The 18,596-nt window shown below is 42.1% G+C and overlaps 2 protein-coding genes across 3 annotated transcripts; one reads left to right on the plus strand and one right to left on the minus strand.

Annotated features, from left to right (window-relative positions):
- Positions 1-51: 51 nt before the first annotated feature.
- LOC6731275 (D-aspartate oxidase) lies at positions 52-1,308 on the plus strand. The gene is made up of 3 exons (XM_002078396.4): positions 52-306; positions 359-868; positions 926-1,308. Exons 1-3 carry the CDS (start codon positions 104-106, stop codon positions 1,236-1,238), a joined length of 1,026 nt encoding a protein of 341 aa, XP_002078432.1. The 5' UTR covers positions 52-103; the 3' UTR covers positions 1,239-1,308.
- Positions 1,309-1,583: 275 nt separating this feature from the next.
- LOC27208345 lies at positions 1,584-2,766 on the minus strand. Of its 2 annotated transcripts, none has more exons than XM_016183936.3 (4): positions 2,577-2,766; positions 2,411-2,521; positions 2,213-2,326; positions 1,584-2,146 (listed from the first exon to the last, which is right to left on the minus strand). In XM_016183936.3, the coding sequence occupies exons 1-4, from the start codon at positions 2,654-2,656 to the stop codon at positions 1,645-1,647; spliced, it is 807 nt and encodes a 268-aa protein (XP_016023838.1). In that variant the 5' UTR covers positions 2,657-2,766; the 3' UTR covers positions 1,584-1,644. The 2 variants fall into 2 exon arrangements, with proteins under 2 accessions (XP_016023838.1, XP_016023839.1); XM_016183937.3 differs by having other exon boundaries at positions 2,573-2,730.
- Between the last annotated feature and the right edge of the window lie 15,830 nt (positions 2,767-18,596).

Here is an 18,596-nt window from a genome sequence, read left to right on the forward strand (position 1 = left end):
AGCTCTGTTATCAGCTAATAGTATTATGCGATCTGCTTAGAAGTCTGATAGGCGATCCTCCTTTCAGTTCATTCCAAGTTCCCAAGCTGATCGGATTGGAGCAATGCCAAACATTGCAGTTATCGGTGCCGGGGTTAATGGTGTTGCCAGTGCCATTAAGATACTGGAACACTATGTGAACGATGGAAAGACACCCATAAAGGTGACGATCATATCGGAGGATTTCACGCCGAACACCACAGGAGATGGTTCGGCGGGTCTCTGGGGTCCCTACCTTCTGGGCAGCACTTCGCAGGCGAAAGTCTAGTAAGTATTACTAGTTTTATATTATATTTTTATTTAACTTATTTTCGATCAGCAAGTGGTCGAAGAGCATGCACCAGTTTCTGGAGCAGATCTGGCTGAGTGAGGATGCCGGAGAGGCTGGGGTGTGTCTACTACCCTGCATTCGGCTGAGCACCTCAACGGTGGACACGGTCGAAGATTTCTGGCGTGACATTGTCTATGGAGCTGTGGATCTGTCCAAGGAACAGCTGGCTGCCTACAATAAAGGCCGCAGCGTAAAGTTCACGTCTGGCTTATCCTTTGTTACCTACACCTCGGAGCCCATCAAGCTACTGCCGTATTTGATGAAGCGTTTCACCCGCAATGGAGGTGTTGTGGTCCGGAAAAGGATTACAGACTTGGAGGCATTTGTAGCTGATTCCGAGTACGATGTGATAGTCAATTGCTCCGGATTGGGATCCAAGACCCTACTAAACGACGATCAAATGTACGCAGTGCGTGGACAAGTGTCCCGGGTGAAGGCCAACTGGATTTTCTCTGCCATGCTGGATGAGAGTGATGATGGCAACTATATTATACCCAAGTGAGTATATGGCAGTTACACTTCCTTGTGGGTATTTCTACCTCTGAAATATTTTAGCACCGAGAGTGTTGTCCTGGGCGGAACCCATCAGGAACGGGACTACAACTCTAAGGTATGCCAGAAGGACAGGGGGATGATTGTGGATGGCTGCCGGCGGTACATTCCCGGCTTGGAGCACACAAAGAGCCTCTTCGATTGGGTGGGCCTCCGGCCGGGTCGCACCCAACTCCGACTGGAAGCCGAGCGCCGTGGCCGCAAGCTCCTCATTCACAACTATGGACATGGCGGCAGTGGAGTCACTTTGTGCTGGGGCTGTGCCGACGATGTCCTCGATATCCTGTTGGCCGCCAAGAACGGTTCCAAATTATAAGTCAGTTGAAACGATTATTATTGTAGTTCTATAATGAAATTGGTAGTGTAAAGGTAACAAAATTCAAGAACATCTCTTTATAATAAACAATTTATTATCTTCCATTACATTTAGAAATTTCTCTATGAAAAATGTTATAAAATTAATTAATTGGTATACGAGGTTTTGATTGGGTCAATGCAAGCAGATTTTTGTCTGTGTAGCACTATCTTAATGGCATGGGGATCGTATTGATAGGCTTATCACCAACTGCTTGGAAACGTACCACTATTTCACCCCCCATCAAAATTGGCGCTCCACAATGGTGCCTGCAATTAAGTACTGTTGGAAGGGAAGCTGGGGGAATTACGATGGTGAAGCCCAAGAGTAGGCAGACATTTATGTGAAGATGACAGCAAAAAACATTTCAAATATCGTCGTCGTGCCGCTTTTCGGCTGCCTCCTTGGCCAACCTGGCTTCCAGGGCCTCGTGGAACTCCTCGAATCCGGGCATTTCGATGTACTTCAGTACCGGCGATACGGCCAGTTCGAACAGCAGGGCGTACATCTCGTCCAGCTCGCGGAGGATGTCAAAGGGGCGGGTGTTGCCCACCTTGTAGATTGAGTAGATAGTCCGCCCGATCTCGTCGTAATCGATCAGACTGGCGGCCTCCTGGTCCACGGAGCTGAGGGCGATGAAGCTAACTCGCGGCATGTGCATGTGCTGGGCCACAAAGCCAAAGACATCGAAGATGGTCGACAGGAAATCGCGGTTAAAGTAGAGCTCATCCGGAAAGGCGATCTCGTGGACAAAGAGTGCATCGTAGGTGGAGATGCCCATGTTCGCCTTGGTCGCATCGATGAGCTCCTTTTTCATCATTATGATCTGCTGGAACAGATTCCTGGGCAACGAAGAGGGAAAGAATACCCTGCAATTAAAACAGGAATGTTACTAGTGATTATGAGGCGAATGAAAAGGGATTTTTTGGACATACCAGGAGTGCCATTCCTCCGTCATCCATTCCAGCAATCCCACTGCCCTTATCTGAGTTTCGTCCTCGCTGATCATCATCACGGAGCACTCGTTTCGCAGGATGTGTCTCACATACCTTTATAACAATATTCAAATAATTTTCTATTACTATACATTTGTTTATAACTCTTTGATAATAGCACACAGAATGATTCATTACCACGAATAAGTCTCTTTCATATCCGGCAAATCGAATAGTCCCAGACTCTCATAGACTAGACTTTTCAGAAATGAATTGGACCACATGAACTCAATCACCATGTCATAGTACCTAAATATATTTTAATTTTAACGTCTAAACTTTAAATATCTCTGACCATACATGCTTTGAATTGATGTCAACTATTTGCATGCCCTCGAAAACATCCCATTGGATATCAAACCGCAAAGTGCGGACATCTTCCATCGCATTTAAGTCACTAAGAATTTTAAAACCACTGAAGATTTTTGAATTATATTTTAGAGTTCAAAAGGTAGAAGTTAAATGTCTGAAACTTAAGCTAAAACTGCAAGATACTTTCGAAAAAAGAAGAGAAAAGCAAAGCATACTTTTTGGGTCCATAAAAAGAAGGAAGTTAACGTTCCTCAACAGACCATTTTTAAGTGTTTTAAATGAAGTACATTTAAATATCTTGAATGTATCTGTGATGTTTGGAATAAAAGATGAGCAATACATTTCTGTATTTATTTAGATAATTTCTAGAATATTGGAATATGGGTTTGCATACTTCTTGGATGGCATTCACGTTGCTTGTAAAACTGTTCAACATATTGTTTTCCGAATACGATGGTTTTAAATTGGATTTTTCATATCCAAACGGAATAACCGTAAATGTTTATTTCTATTACGAAATGCAAATGAACTGTTTTGAATAATGTCATAATTAAACGAATATACAGGCGGCAACAATCAAGGGTGATACGTGTAAATTTAATTTGTCTAATGTCTCAATTTGAATAAATTGCCACCACATAAAAGCAAATGCAGCCCAAAAGAATGTAAATAACAATCGCACCCATTTTGTGGGTGAAATTCAGTGGAAGGCGGCTATCGTAGTCAAATGGAAACCAAACCAAAACCACCCTACTGCCAAAAAAAGAAATGTGCCAACTGAGAACACGTCCTGGAGAATACACCTTGGATTCCTTATTTTAAAATTCAAAGACCATCGGGTGTCATTTACTAGGCAACAAACCAATTGAATAACCGAATTTGGCTCGGATGCTCCCTCATTTCCTAAAAGGATCCCTTCTCAGCAAGACAGCGCATTTTTAAATGTTTCACATCCTTGTCCGTGAGACAATTGAATATTTAAATACAAGCGACACTTTTAATGGCTGGCATCGGATGTCGGTTGAACCGCTGCCACTCGCATTTGTGGCATAGCTATTCAGGACACGTATGCCGCCGTCTCATGTCCTCCTGATAAATTCAATATCGAAAAGAAATAACTTAATTTTTGGCATTATTCGACGGGGGATTTATTTGAAAGTGCTTTTCTCCTTTCTCTTCATTTTGTAGAAGGAATGGGTCGAGCTCAGTCGAGCTGAAGCATTCAGCAGCGGCTTTGGCTAAGTCCGCAGTGGACTTTATGATGTTGCATAAAGTGTGTGTGTGGCGGGCATAAAAACGTCTCATTTGGGACTCATTTAATCCGCCAAATTGTTTGCACATTTGCCACACCCACCGTCGCACATCCTTTCATGCCACAAAAAGGTAAAAGGTAAACGATTCGGTGCCGCAACAATAGCAAGTTTCAATTCATTCGAAAATCGCTTAACGTCAGCCGGGCGGTTTAGCATGTTTTTCAGCGCACACCTGCGCATTCCCTCGGAATCGCGACCTGGATGGTGCCACCCAAAGGTGGTGCTGGTCTGGTGGATCTGGGTGGCTCTGGGTGGTGCCACTGTGACTTGCATTCGCCGCTTGCGTTTAAAATCGAAAATACACAACGAAATGGAATGCAGCCGAAAAGCAAAGGTGTCGGCAGCTAAACGGCGATCAGAACGAAGTTTATACATTCTAAAGATAGTATTTGTAAAGATACATCATTTTCAGACTTTTTCTATTAATAAACCTATAAATTATCGAACTAAAAAACATTACTGAAAACAGTTTTTGAAACACTTTCACTTATAGAATAGTAATGCAGACATGACACCAAGTACTTCAATACTTTATAGCTTATTTAAATAAGCTGAAGTTTCTTATAAACTTATACACTCTGCACCCCAATTAACGAACCCTTGACAGGGTATGTCAGTGAAATGTGATTGTGATGGCTGAAAAAGCCGGCTGACAATGGATTGCGGCTTGGTTGGATTGGACTGAACTGGGCTGGTTTCGATTCTGTTGGAATGGGATTCTGGGAGCTGTGCACTTGTTAGCCGCAAGGTGTTTGCAACCTCATCAGGGGCAGCCCACTTTCCCATACCCATTTTGATGCGGTTGAAGCTTCGCGGTTGTCGAAAGGCAAACAAATAAACAAACAAGTCGTCAGCAAGGGTTCAACAAAAGCAGAGTGCTCAAAGTAATTCAAAATACAGTCAAATGGGGAAGGAGTTGGATAATCCATGGATAATCTATGTGCTGCCGTAGTGTTACCCCATGTTTGATTATTTAGCGTTTAAAAAGCGCTTAGTCTACGTATCTTTCGGATTCACTGCTCTGCAGATGTTGAAATACAGGAAATTTTTCGTCTGGAACTTTTCCCGACAATGATTTGCTCGTTCACTTTGGGGAAAAATTGCGTAGCGATCATAGCTCATAATTTTGCTTGTAAAAACAAATTAAACTTCAGTTATATACTCCATTTTGGCTCTTCACAAACTCCGTTGTCTGCTGGCTGATTTTGGGTCTCAAAATGACTTTACCAACGGCAAGAGAGGCTTCATTTTTTTGGCAACTTGAAACAATGTTGTTAGCAAAGCTATTTTCAAGCCAAAAGTAGATACTCATGTCGCAGAAAGTACACAAATTAGAAGATAATAAAATATGCTTTAAATGGATTATTCTATAAAAACATAAATAAATCAACAATAAATTCAACAAGAACAAATTTAAATTCATTACGATTATTATTTAAATAGTTACGAGCTTGATTTTCTTTACTATTTTACCTTAGTATGACTATCCAATTTGGCTTTTATTATTTTATTAATATGCATTAAAGTTTTTAGCTATTTTCACATTTTCCTGTGAGCAGCACTGCAGAGCATTTCGGCCTTTAAGAAAAGACGTTAAGAAACTTCGGGCTCGCTTTTAACTCACTTAGGTCGCTTGCGACTTATGCTAAACTTTTCAATTGCCTCTTATTACCGTTGTTATTGCTGTTGCCGCGCGCTTTTCATTGTTGCGCGGACTCGAGTGAAATGCAAATTTATTCAAAATGGGGGAAAATGGAAAAGTTAGCCGTGTCTGCGAACTGCGAGTGGAAGGGCTACGGCCATAATTAAATATCATATTTTCGCATTTATATTTGCATTTCAGCCAGCCATTTCATTTTATTTCACTCTTAATTTGTTTTGCCCACATAATTCCCTTAAAGTTTGGACAACTGAGGAAAGCCAAGTATTGAAGGAAAAAACTGTAGCGATTGGCATATGAAAAATTCTATTAGCTGCACGCGATTTTCCAATAAAATTCCAATGGGAAAATCAAATTCCGGGCGAAAAGAGTTGGCCGACCAGCGTCGGCGGCTGAAATCAGTTACAACTATGGCCAGTTATCTCAGCGGGTCATCTCCACGAAAGGACAATTATCGGTGGACATGCTAATTTGTGCGTGGCCAAAGGACTCTGGGCGAAAGAAAAAAAAAACGGCTAAAGCAGAATACCTCAATATTTGTTGACGGAACGTGATTTGGCGCATTTGCCGTCGCCGCCGTGAAATGGAGCCACCAACAACAACATGCGACCGCGCCCATTATGAGCACATCAAAAGGGGCAGGACCACACCCACCAACCACAGACACACTCTTCCACTTACAGGTACACTGAGGAAAATTAGGTACCAAGAATGGCTGGTTTTCACTACCAATGGAACAAGTTTCTAAGGTATTATTCTATTTAAAATAAATCTTAATTAAATAAATCTAATATTTATAAGCTAATTAATACATATACCAATTGTCTAGTTAAGAATATCTACTATATTCTTTAGACAATTATGTAGAGAAGTTGATATATTTAAGGGCAGTTTCATTACACAACTGCTTAAAAGCTTTCTGTGATTAACTCTCGAAATTGCTTTCAGTGTACTCTGTGGGCACCTCCCGTGGTGCGTTTTCCAGAAATATGCAATACGCTTTGTCCAAGCTGAGCAAACAGCAAACAGGCGCTTAACCAGAACCCTTCTGGAGCCACCAAATGGGAGGTGGAATCACGAAGCGTATCCGCTGAACACGCAAACCCAAAGGGTTAATTAATTTAATGCGTTAACCCGATCCGTGGAAACGGAGCTCCTCTAACTAGACTATTGAAATGCCATCAAGTCAGGGCAGATTCTAAATATAAATGTACATAAGTGCGCGAAGGAAACTCAAAAGGTATTTGAAGCCACTCAAGGAAGCGCCACCACCTCATCCGTAAGTTATCGAAACTCCGCCTCCGAAGACGTGGAAAGACCACACCCTCGCTTTTCCCAAGCAGTTCAACGTCTTTGATGTAAACTTTGATGAAAAGAATGAGGGAATGGGATCCGGTCCTGGCCCCAAGCTATACCTTTTCAATTTTCCGCATCGGAAATGACTTTTCTTTCTGGTTACGAACGGAATGGACTCCGTGGCGAATCTTTATTAGCTTCGCCAAGAAAGAATATAACGATTCTCGCCCCATGCGACCAATTAAAGTCGTTTGCCTGCTAATTATAAACTTATTTCCAATTAATCATGCCTTCAATTTCCGCTCCTTGCGACTCCATTCGTGCCTTTTTAGGGCGGGGTTAGCAGGCTAAAGGGGGCGGGGCAGGCGCGATGTCAACGCCAATTGATTGCTGACTCCGACATGGGTCCTTGAATAATTCATCAGGACATCGCCGTTGCCGTTGATTTCAATTGATTGCGAAGTACCGAGCGTCTTGTTACCAGCTCCTTCGTGTCCTGCGCCCACTAAATTATTCCACACAAAAAAACAAGGAACATCGATGGCCCCCGCTTGGGGACACCATCGAGATCACCATCAACAGCCTATCCACCTGCCATTAAGCACGCTTAACCTGACAGCATCCTTATGCGACTGCCGCCCAGCTCGGCGATAAACATTAAGTTGTCAATAAAGGTAATTCATTATGTCGCACTCGAATACCCGGGGGAGCAACTCTGCGGCTTCGCCCACGGTAGCACACGTATCCTTGGCATCCATCCAGCCTCCTCCGGACTCCTTTGACAGTCGCACTCGCTCCGTGGTAAAAATACGCCGTTGTATAGGCAATAAAAACGCTTATTGCTCCACGTTTGCCCGCAGCCAAATGCGTTGAGGTCGCAGTGGCAAAAACTCAAATGGAGCTTTTATTGGCAGCCATATGATGTGGTTTTTCCGCAAGGCGCCGGACCTAAAGAACTGTCGTACTACTAGCGGGCTTAAAAGAGGATACAATCAATTTGTAGCTACCAAGTTTAAATAGTTTAAAGTATATGCATATAACACCTAAGAGAGTCAAGTTGTTCATACAGATAGTATTTACAATACTTCATGCTCTTCGGTTTGTCAAACCATGAGTACTTTTAAAAAACTTGTCTTGCCTTACCCATGAAATATATTCATTAAGAATACTAATGAAATAGATACAGCTTCGTGTGCTTTGTTTTTTGATGCCATTTCAAGAGGTTGGCACTTCAAACCACTTGGTACTCGGTACCTTATGGCTGGATGCTGGTGCTTCGGCACTCGCGTGACACGTCAGATCAATTTTTCGAAATATATTTTCTTCGAAATTTATTTGCCTGTCATTAGAGTTTTTGCGGAACGTGCTTTGGTCGCATTTGCAAGTGCTCCGCTGGGGACGACTATGTTCGACATGGAAAAGCCAGCGACTAGCGTTTGGAACGGGGGATGGACTTTGGAGCTGGAGCCAGAGTGGGAAACCAATATCGGTGGAAAAAGTCGCAGGACTAGCTGACTTCTCTGTCGTTTAGAGGGCAGCGGAAGCTGCGAGGGGACACTTTTGTATCTGTCGGATACACGTAACCCGGCAGACACACAGGTACAGATACAGATACACACGTGTGTGCTTTATGAAAATTGCATTTCAATTGACAAACACGGGCGAGTGGGGCATAAAATATGGCAATTTACCTCCATCGTGCTCAACTCTTTCGTGCTTTATGCCTCCACGGCATATTACGTTGATGAAATTGTTTTCGTTTCGACAATTTTCGTGTGGCTGAGTGGCAGGATAACTTTGGGATGGAGGGGGGCAACGTCTGTCCAGGATATTTATTATTTTATTAGCGACGTGTGTTGCGTCGGCGGCGGGCCGTCCATTCTGGGTGTGGTGCAATTTTTACGGATAAACCCCTTTCGCAGTTGGCCCAAAACCCCGTGCCTAGTTGGTTATGATAATTAAGTAATGGCTTCGTGGCGTCGGCACATGGCCAAACATCCGGACATCCGTAAGTGTTGACCACTCGAGCGTTACATATATGCAAACAGGATTCGGGATAGTTTCAATATTTGTATCTTCTACTCGTTTGCTGTCATATGTCAGTTATAATATGATCGAACAAGCGTTTGTATCTTTTAAATCATACTTTTGACATCAAATCTGTAAGCATTATCAATCAACTTTGAATACCTTGGGTATTGAAAGCCTTGAAGTTTCTGCTTAAATGAATATTTACCATTCATTAGCTATTTTTTACAAGTGCCCATAATTTCACACGAAATCCAGATTGTTTATCGTATTTTCACGGTATCCGTTCAACCGAAATCGCCTTGAGTTCATTTCAAGCAATTCATTGGGCAATTAGCAGCCTTCTCGATGGCCACAAAACGATTTATGAAACGATTTTTATTTATGAATTTATGTACACATGCCACCTCAACAACCACCAGCTAGCCACCAATCGATGATAAAAGACTTGCGCCCCGATAAACCCCAAAAGCCGCAGAAGTTTGGCATTCCGAGTCAGGTGATGATGGTAATGGTGATGGTGATGGTAATGGTGTATGTGATTGTGATTGCCCAGTATACTCATATACTCATATACGATTGCATGGACTCTGGTCTGGAATATGTTATATGGGTGCCTGTAATCGCATGGCGTTATCACTATAGCTTAGCACCTTTCGTAAGTTCGTAAGTAAGCTGGTCAACCGTTTTTTTATCACCATATCTGGACAGCGGAGTGAAGAGTCAGGCCAGTGAATGGCAGTGGACTGGGACGGGGGCAAAGGTCAGAGCGCGGCATGGAGCACAAAAGAACTTAGTGCTTCCTAATTGCGCACTAAATTAACCGAAATCAACAGCAAAACAACGGAAAAACAGCTGGAAGAATAAATAATAATGAATGGAAGGCGAACTGGACTCGGAATCGGATCGTAAAGCCGTCAGCGCACATCGAACATGAAATGCACCGCCAATCAAAAAGGCGCACATAAAATTACCCAGTGAATTGCCGAAAAGAAATTAACTCCCAACTCTTGCGCCCACCCTCGCCCCAATAAATGGTTATAATCTACGTACTCTTTAAATTTAAAAACTCAACTTGTGGTGTCTGCCGCATCTGCTGGCACCGCCTCTTGTGTCAAAACTGCGGCTGCTGATTTTCAGCGGGCTCCGAATCGAGATCCGAAACAATTCAATTCGTCTCGGAATTTCAAGCAAATGAGCAATTTGGGGATAATAATAATAAATAGTAGTTTTAATAAAGATTACAAAATGTTGCATATGTCTTGGATAATATTTTTAAACTAAATTCAATTTGTAGTACAAATAAGCCATACTTCAATCAGTTATGTTCAAATATAATATGGTAAAAATTGTATCTATAAATTACCATTATTTTAAGCTTAGTAAACCAAAGAAATTAACCCTTCTTTTTCAGGGTCATTTTGGTGATGGGGGCTAATGGATCAGCCGCCCCCATGTCCACCCCCAAAAAAGTATCTCAGAATCGACGGCCGCAATGTCATTGAGAAAGCATTTTCGTCAGCGACTCAGCGCGATCAATTTAAATTAAGCCGAAGATTTGGTTTTAATTAAAAATCTTCAAATACGCTTAATGACAATTAATTGGTCAACATCAGGCCAGTCATCGCCGTCGAATTCGAAATCGTCGCCCTCACATAGATGGGTCTCGATGGATTTGAAGGGCAAGATATCTGGAGGGATGGATGGATGGATGGAGGATCTCTGTGGCCAGATGGCCAGAAGTCACGCAACCTTCATAAAGCCATCGGAATCGGGGCTTTTGCTCTTTGAAGTTACAGCTGCTGTTGCGTGTTGCGAATGGAGATTTCTTCGCCGATTTTTGTTCAATTGAAACAAATCGAAAGTGAGCGAATTCAAGGGGCGCCACCCTGGAAGAATTCTTCTTAATCGATGGATCTTCCGTAGCGAGAAGTTATGTTTTCTCCTAAGCTGCACAACCACATTCTTCTGTCACCCTAGTTAGCATTACTAACCTTGTTAGGTTGATAAATGACCTCGCAACCTATTATTATTTTAGCAAGTTACAAACCCACTAATTCGTTTGCTGTGTGTGTGGGTTTTAATTAAGCCAAGAAAGGTGACTCTGATGACTAGTTATGCACTCAGTGGCCCAATTGGGGAAATGCACACGATAATCTGTGAACTTTACACCCGACAATGGGCTAGGTGCCATCACCCACATCCATTTGCCCCCACTCTCGTCCAGGATATGGGATAGCTGACCGGCTGACGGTCCCCGAAGACAACACAACTGATGGACTGCTGATGACATAATATGCAAATAGAGTGCCACAAACCACAACCAACAACAGCACATAAAATAGCCCCTGCGAATCGGGGTGGTACGAGTACACCTTCCAAGTCTGACCTGTGAATAGTTTTTAGCTTGATTTCTTCAGGGAATATCGTATCCAGAGCTTTGCTCGAGCTGACAAAACGAAGGAGTTGCTGTGCTTACAACCGTGCTAGAGATGGCAAAAGAAAGTTCTATAAATGTATCTCATCATGAATCTTTCATTATATTTATTCAAAGACTAAAAGGCTTCAATTGGTCTGAAGATATAAGTGAAGTTGTTAAGTAGTGTAACATTGTCTTTAAACTATGAATGGTTTTTGTTTCTAAACTATCCTTAACTATTCTTCAGTTTGAAGTTTCCAATTTATGGATTGTTGTGCGCTACCATCCCTAACTATTCTATATTTACTAGCAACGGGTCATCCGGTTGGCTTGTCGCTTCCACGTTCCCGTGGCCTTAGTAATTTGCTTAATTACTTTAACTTGTAAATAGAAGCGAAGGATAACGACTGCTACTAGAGGTACAATCAAAAGAAAGGTGTGGACTAATCGCACCGCTGGATAAACGAGCTGCGCGACTAGTGGTGTTATTAGGTGAGAGTTTTGCATAAGCGTAGCGTTTTGGCTGTAATTAAAATAATTACCCCTTCCGATTAACCCAGTTTCGAGGTTCGTTGCTCAATTTTCTGCATTTCGCTGCTCTGCCAGTCTGCTCCGTTTCCATTTCCGTTTCCATTTCCATTTCCACTTCCATTAGCCGGGCATTGTGGTCGCCCGGAGCTGTTGCTATTATGTTGTCGCATGTGAACTGAGCCGTGAGCGAAGCGATTACGGAAGGGGTGTTCCGGATTCTAGATTGCGGAAGGGGTAACCGGAAACGGGAGGATACAGTGGCAAGCGCATAAGGACATCACGCCTTGCGGCGCTGATTGTTCCTTTTGTTGCCTTGTTGCCTTGCTGTTCCTGGCCTCCTTGTCGTAGGCTGCCGGCCGATTCGAGACTTACCCTTTGATCCCGATACCGCCGGAGAGTCAACCCCCCATCGACATTGGCGGAGCGACATTATCCCATAATTATAGGGCCACCGTATGCTGAACTGGGACTGGGACACGTGCGCCTTCTGTTCTGTTCACTTGAGCCAATATTTATGCAACAATTTAACCGCAAAATTTATTAATGCCCTTGCCAAATTGTTTTAAAGCTTTGTTCGCCCGGAAAATTGCTGCCGAACCCTTTTTTCTGCCCACAATGTATGTCTTTTATGTTGTGGGTAATTTTCAGATTATCAGATTTATGTTTTGCCTCAAACGGTTTCAATGATTCTTTTGGCACAATTGGGTTGTAACTTGAATCTCCTAAACAGTTGCACGTATTTATTGTCTAGAATTGCGTATTTGTATGTACAGAGGTTACTTTAGACTTTAAATTAATATTTTAAGAATAAAGATAAAATGTATTTTAGTTATCATTTCCATGAACTGAAATCGCAATAGCACTTTCGACTTCTGCTCCCAATTGCTCGTCTGTCTCTTTTTCAGTTCCATAAAAAGCAAATAAAACAGTTAAGAACAATTAAGTTTTTGAAATCATGCAAAAGTTCGAAAATGTCAAACTCCGAAGCGTGAGAAACGTTTTTGCACTAATGTTGAATCAAAACCTCCGAGAAGGATAGCGATATTTTTTACAATTAACGAATGCCACTCAGCTTGGCGAATTGTGGGAGACAAAAAACTGCAGTGCACTGAAAGAAAATGCGCTTAAAACCTAGTAACGCTATCTAAAATAAAAAGCTAATTATTACTCATGAATATAATTAAGCATCTTGTTGATAATATGGTAGTTAGCCAGAATTAGTTCTCCGACTTTTGGACATATCTGAAATATTTCTTGTAGTGAAAGGGTGTCAAGCTCAAATCGTTTCAGTCATGCGATTTTTTCCCTCAATCAAACCCAGCCCGGCTCCATCTCCATCGCCGTCTCCAGTCCGATCCGGTCCGGCCTGGCCTGGCCTGGCATTGGTGTCCGGAACGTCATGTATCCGTTGCCGTTGGCGAGCCGTTCCTATGGCTCTATCAGTATCTGTATCTGTATCTGGATGTGTAGTCGCATCGCAGTCATGTCACCCTTTTCATTACGTTCCATTAAGAGTGTTGGGGGATTAATTGAATTTAATTGATTTGCCAAAGCAGACTAAATTGGCCACACTGTCTAGATTCCGGGGGCAGCACCGCCGCAGCGCAACAGATACTCGGCCCAGACAATTATCCATGAGATACAAACGTATCCGAGTGTGTTGTGCACATTACACCCGGAGCGAAGGAGACATCGGCATTGGCTGCATCTCTGTGTTGGTTGGCTGGCTCACTGGCTCGCTGGCTAAATTAATGAGCACATGAATTCGGATTCCCACTTTGGCTGCTACAATATGATCATCTAACAGTGCCTGCAAATAGTACACACACTCCTCCGTGGCCTATGCACATATGACATCATCGCCAGCTTGGCTTTTGTGCGGGTGCCTCAGTCCCTCAGTCCGTCTTCCTATTTGTTGTTATTACTGTTGTTGTGGTTGGTTTAATTACACAACGAGCTCACAGTTTGAGTTTCAGATACTTTCGTAGAGCTCCCTGCGGAGGCGTGGGATCCGAGCAAATGGAGTTGGAGCTGGAGCTGATTGGCTTTTCAAGTAACCGCGTTGACACTTTTGACAATGGAACTTGTTAATTATCGGGCTTGTAGCTGCTGCTTTGGCCAATTAATGTAAGCAATCAACTTTCCAAGTCTAAATATAGATTCTAATAATCGGATGGGTGTTTGCTCCAATTCTTTCTGATCCTTACTGGAATTAGAACTTCTGGCGAACTTGAGTAGGAGTATGCCACGCAAATGGAAATCAAATTAACTAAAAGTCCAGATTTTGAGGCAGAAAATAAGTATTTAAAAGATATTATTATAAACTCATTATTGCACAATTCCAATTTCCCACTTTATTATTTTAAACACACATATTTCGAATGGCACTCGCAATTGATTGCTATTGGGATTTTCTTTTCCCCTAAAAAGGCACCTAATGTTTACGCTAAAATCACAATTTAATTATTTAAAAGCTCGGTGGACAGAAAAGGAGCGTGAAAAAGACACAAATAATGTGCACAATGTATACATATACCTCTATGTATTTTGTATTTTTTTGGCTGGCTAAAGCAAATAAAGCCGTATGAGAGCAAATATTTTTGTTCGATTTGTATTTGTTTTACCTTGATTTGCACGGCGCGGTCCCAAACGGTTGGCTCCGCCCATAACATGGCTCTGGAATGTGTGTTATCAGCCAGCTAAGTTTTTTATGCTTTTTGGCATACGTCTGTGCTCCTTCAGCACACACGATGCGGGCGAGCACCCAACCACCACCCCCTCCAGGGGGGCCTTGGTCGGGGCCACCAATTGGGGGTTCTCGGAGGGGCGGCTCCTCCCACTCGAGAGTGGGCCACTCGGCAATCCAATCACCGTCGACTCGCCACTGCGCATGGTGGAAAAGGGGAGGGGCGGATGGGTGACTGCGATTGCGCCTCTGTTTTCAGTGATAACAAATCTTTATCGAGGCAATGGTTGCTTATCTGGACACGAATGGAAAATCAATCGATTCAATCGAGTTTCGTTTGTTTGGTAATTAGCTTTTGGACAATGTTTTCGCTGCCCCCATCCCGCTGACCCTCTTCTGTTTTCGGTGTGTATTTGCATTAAATATCTCGGCCTTTGTTGGTCTTGTGTGGCTAGAAAAAATACAAACTTGTTGAAAAACATTTACGGAAACTAGGACAGTTGTTTTTACGAACAAAATACAATTAAAGGTCTAAAGGGAAAGTGATCAAGCTTTATTGATGTGTTTTTTAAATGCTACGATGCTATGAATACTTTGATATTCTGATTCCACATAAAATTGTAAGTAATATTTGGTTTTCAACACATATTTAAAGTTACCACTTTTTGTAGGTGCAATTACCTCTGCTTCTGCAATATTTGAAGTGATTACTGGCCAAGTTCCCATGGATCTCTGACTGGAATGGTTATCCCACACAGAACGATGACCGCTGCAACCGTACAACTTACGGATAATATCTAAAAAGACTTATCTCTGGCCATAAGCCAAAGGTAGTCCCGGCAAACAGACGTGTGTCATAAACATAATTACAACTTATCAATAAAAGCGAGCACTAACCCGGTAGACTCCGTGTCGCCACAAAACTCATTCCACACACCATTCCCTTTATCGGAGCAACTTATTTGCTTTCTGCTGGCTTGGCTCTTCTGCGTCGAATGAGCCGCGTTTACAAGTTGTAAATTATACAAATAGCGATCAACAAAGGTGCACACTGAAAATACAGCCAAGTGGGAAATTTGTGGGATCATATGTCAGTTCGATCTGATCTAAGCCATTTCACCTCATCTCCTCACAGCTTAATATCAATCTTAGAAGATATCCTAGTATCCTTGGGGAATGATTGAAAACTTAAGATTTCCGCTACTTGACAACTAATCGCTTCATAAGAACTGCACTGAACCCATAAGCTGTCAGTAATTACAATAAAAATTGCTGTTTGGATAAATCGAGGTGTCGTAAATACTTGTAAACAATTCAGTCCTCTTTCAGCGATCTGTGCGTGGTAGTACTACTTAACCGATATGCTGCAATGGTTTGGATGGTCGGGGGAGGCTATAAAACCGGAGTTTTATTTCAATCTGCCGCCTCCAGGTTAAATATATGGGCCTATCAACGGAAAAGCGCAATCGATCTGTGACCCACCATCGGACTGTTCTCCACCGATTAGATAAGGCCCACAACCTCTACCAACACCCTCACTTCCCCCTTTTGAAGGGCCAGGGGCTCCAAGCCACCAGTAACTATCCAATCATTTGGCCAAGCGCGTCCTGTTTATGCATCCCCGATCCAGAGGCAACCACGGCAATATCTGAGCCCAGTGGAGCCCACACGAGCAGCCCACCAACCATCGATCTATAAAGAGGCACTAAATCAACAATAGCACCGCCGCAGCACTGAGTGGAGTAAGAGCTATAAATAAATTATTTATAGCTTCGGTGGTGGAATATTGCCACCACACAGAGGTAATAGATGGATGGATCGCCTGGCGGTACGGTATCGGCTTGAGTCCGGTACGCCGCGGAATACGTTTGCTATACGGCTGCACCAAGTGGACGGAGGTGGAGGAGGAGCGGCTATATGGAATTCCAATTGCACTACGCTAGGATTCTCTCGCCCTTGTACACCGGGAATTATTACATTTGATTAAGTAAATGATCCCATATTCCATAAATATACTTATCCAATTCAAATAATGATCAAGTAGGACATACATTTTCTTAATTTCCAACTGGTTCTAGATATGCAAAATAACTCTATCCTTGAATCTGTTGCTCATTTAACCAACCATCTCATAAATATATTATTTTTACCACTTTGAATTTCACACTTCATTTCTTTCTGTGTAGAGAATAGAGCGAACCGACGAAAATTACTCTGATAACCGATTGTGTGCGATAACTGATAGCCATGTTATTATTAAGGGCTATTAAAATTCTGATTGAAAATTCATGTCAAAAATATATTTTATTATCCATTATAAAACTTCATTTCGGTTCTTGATTACAACCGGGCAATATAGAATCCAAACGAATTGTAACGATTCGAATTGTTCGAAAACGATAGCTTACACTTCTACGGTGATATGGCAATGCGAGTGCATAGATAGCGTTTTCAAATAAAAGCCGGTTGAGTTATCAGACTACCATATATGATGTCTAGCCTTATAATAACTACTCTATGTAATTTCTTACGGGATAGGATTTGTTCAACTCATAGACTTTTTATGAGTGCGTGTTATTTAAAGTTTATAGTGAAATAGATTTTCTTAATTGGACTTTAAATTATTTTTTAAACTTACGCAAGGAAGGAGAGTAAGCATAACCCGAACTTCTATCTTTAGTTTTTAAGTTTTGCATCTTATAGCATCTTCTATTAACCCAATAGAATTTTGTGTATTTATAAGATTCCTTCGTTTCAAACTGGTTTTGAGATGACACTCCCTTCTTACTTCATATTGCTCGACTAGAAAATTCCGTCGGATTTTAATGGACGCACGTCAATCTCCTCTGCATACCAGTCAGATTTGTAGACGCTTCTCTAATTGGAACTAGAGCACATAGGGAATGGAATTGGTACCCATCCGATGGGAATCGGAGCGGAGAGCACTCCACTTGTTCACACTCCATCCTCGACGCACTAAATTTGGTGTGTAATTCTTTAAATCGTTGCCATGTGTTGGAGGAGCGATGCCAAAACCGAGTGACACCAATAATCCGAAGCTGGGATCTGGGACGCCCAGAAAGATATTCAAATCTGTGGCGAAGACTGGAGGGACAAACGGGAGCTCATAACACTTATTTATGCGACCGATGAAATGGGAACATTAGCTCTTTGTGTTTTGTAAATATTTGTCATAATTTCGAGGGGCGCCCAACGACATGTGCGCCTCAACCAGACAGTTTTTTTTTTAATTTTTTCAGGGCATACCCCACCACCATTGGGCATTTGTTTTCCGAGTTGTGCTTTTAATGTCGCAATTAAATGCATGAGTTTTTTAAAAATTAGATGCCTGTCAAAATTGTCTAATTTATGGTTCACAGAAAGCTTTGTTCCAAAGTTGTTTCAAATTAAGAAGCTATTGGGGAAGCAGCTTCTGCTTTTTTTCAGAACTTTCTGTTGAAATCTCAAACTGAAAATATTCTAATTTCTGGTAAGAAATGCATCCGCTTAAAACTTAAAGACTAGCCCCTACATTGTTTGCTATTGATTAAACATTTGGTAGATTTGGATCATAAAGATCTTATATAATCAATGGCTTATATATCCCTTAAGAAATTAAGGTTGGCACATTTAAAAATGTATTTTTTTAATAATAGTTCCCGAAAGTGATCATATAAATCGAAATTTCGTTTAGCCTTAATAGTTCCCGAAGGAGATCATCTAAATCTTCTCTGTTGTTACTTCTAGTCACGTATCTGCTGAGTAGTATGAAAACCAATTTTCCGGCATAGATAATGGAATTACACACTTGAAGCCATAACTAAATGGCAAACAATAAGAGGTGAAAAGCCCTTTGGCTGAGAAAAATCAAACAGCCATGCGAAGTGGCAACCAACGGTGGCCCCCAGGAAATCACTTAGCCACCGTTCGCCGAGGCAGAAAGCATTTGAACTTAATGGCGCAAAAACCAATCGCGAGTGCCAAGTCAGAGCTGCCAAAGGCAAAGGCGATTGGGGGATAGTCAAGTGCGAGGAATGCGGCATTAGTGTTTGCCGAGGTGCCACGAACCACTTGAAATT

This window comes from Drosophila simulans, chromosome 2L (genome assembly GCF_016746395.2).
Source record: "Drosophila simulans strain w501 chromosome 2L, Prin_Dsim_3.1, whole genome shotgun sequence".
NCBI classification, from domain to species: domain Eukaryota; kingdom Metazoa; phylum Arthropoda; class Insecta; order Diptera; family Drosophilidae; genus Drosophila; species Drosophila simulans.

Bases quoted from the DNA above. Each gene is read 5' to 3' on its own strand.
- LOC27208345 (XM_016183936.3), bottom strand. From the start codon at position 2,656: ATGGAAGATGTCCGCACTTTGCGGTTTGATATCCAATGGGATGTTTTC. The intron at 2,327-2,410 runs GTAATGAATCAT...ATTGTTATAAAG, and splicing joins ATGAAAGAGACTTATTCGTG to GTATGTGAGACACATCCTGC. The intron at 2,147-2,212 runs GTATGTCCAAAA...TTTTAATTGCAG, and splicing joins ACGGAGGAATGGCACTCCTG to GGTATTCTTTCCCTCTTCGT.
- LOC6731275 (XM_002078396.4), top strand. From the start codon at position 104: ATGCCAAACATTGCAGTTATCGGTGCCGGGGTTAATGGTGTTGCCAGT. The intron at 307-358 runs GTAAGTATTACT...ATTTTCGATCAG, and splicing joins ACTTCGCAGGCGAAAGTCTA to CAAGTGGTCGAAGAGCATGC. The intron at 869-925 runs GTGAGTATATGG...GAAATATTTTAG, and splicing joins GGCAACTATATTATACCCAA to CACCGAGAGTGTTGTCCTGG.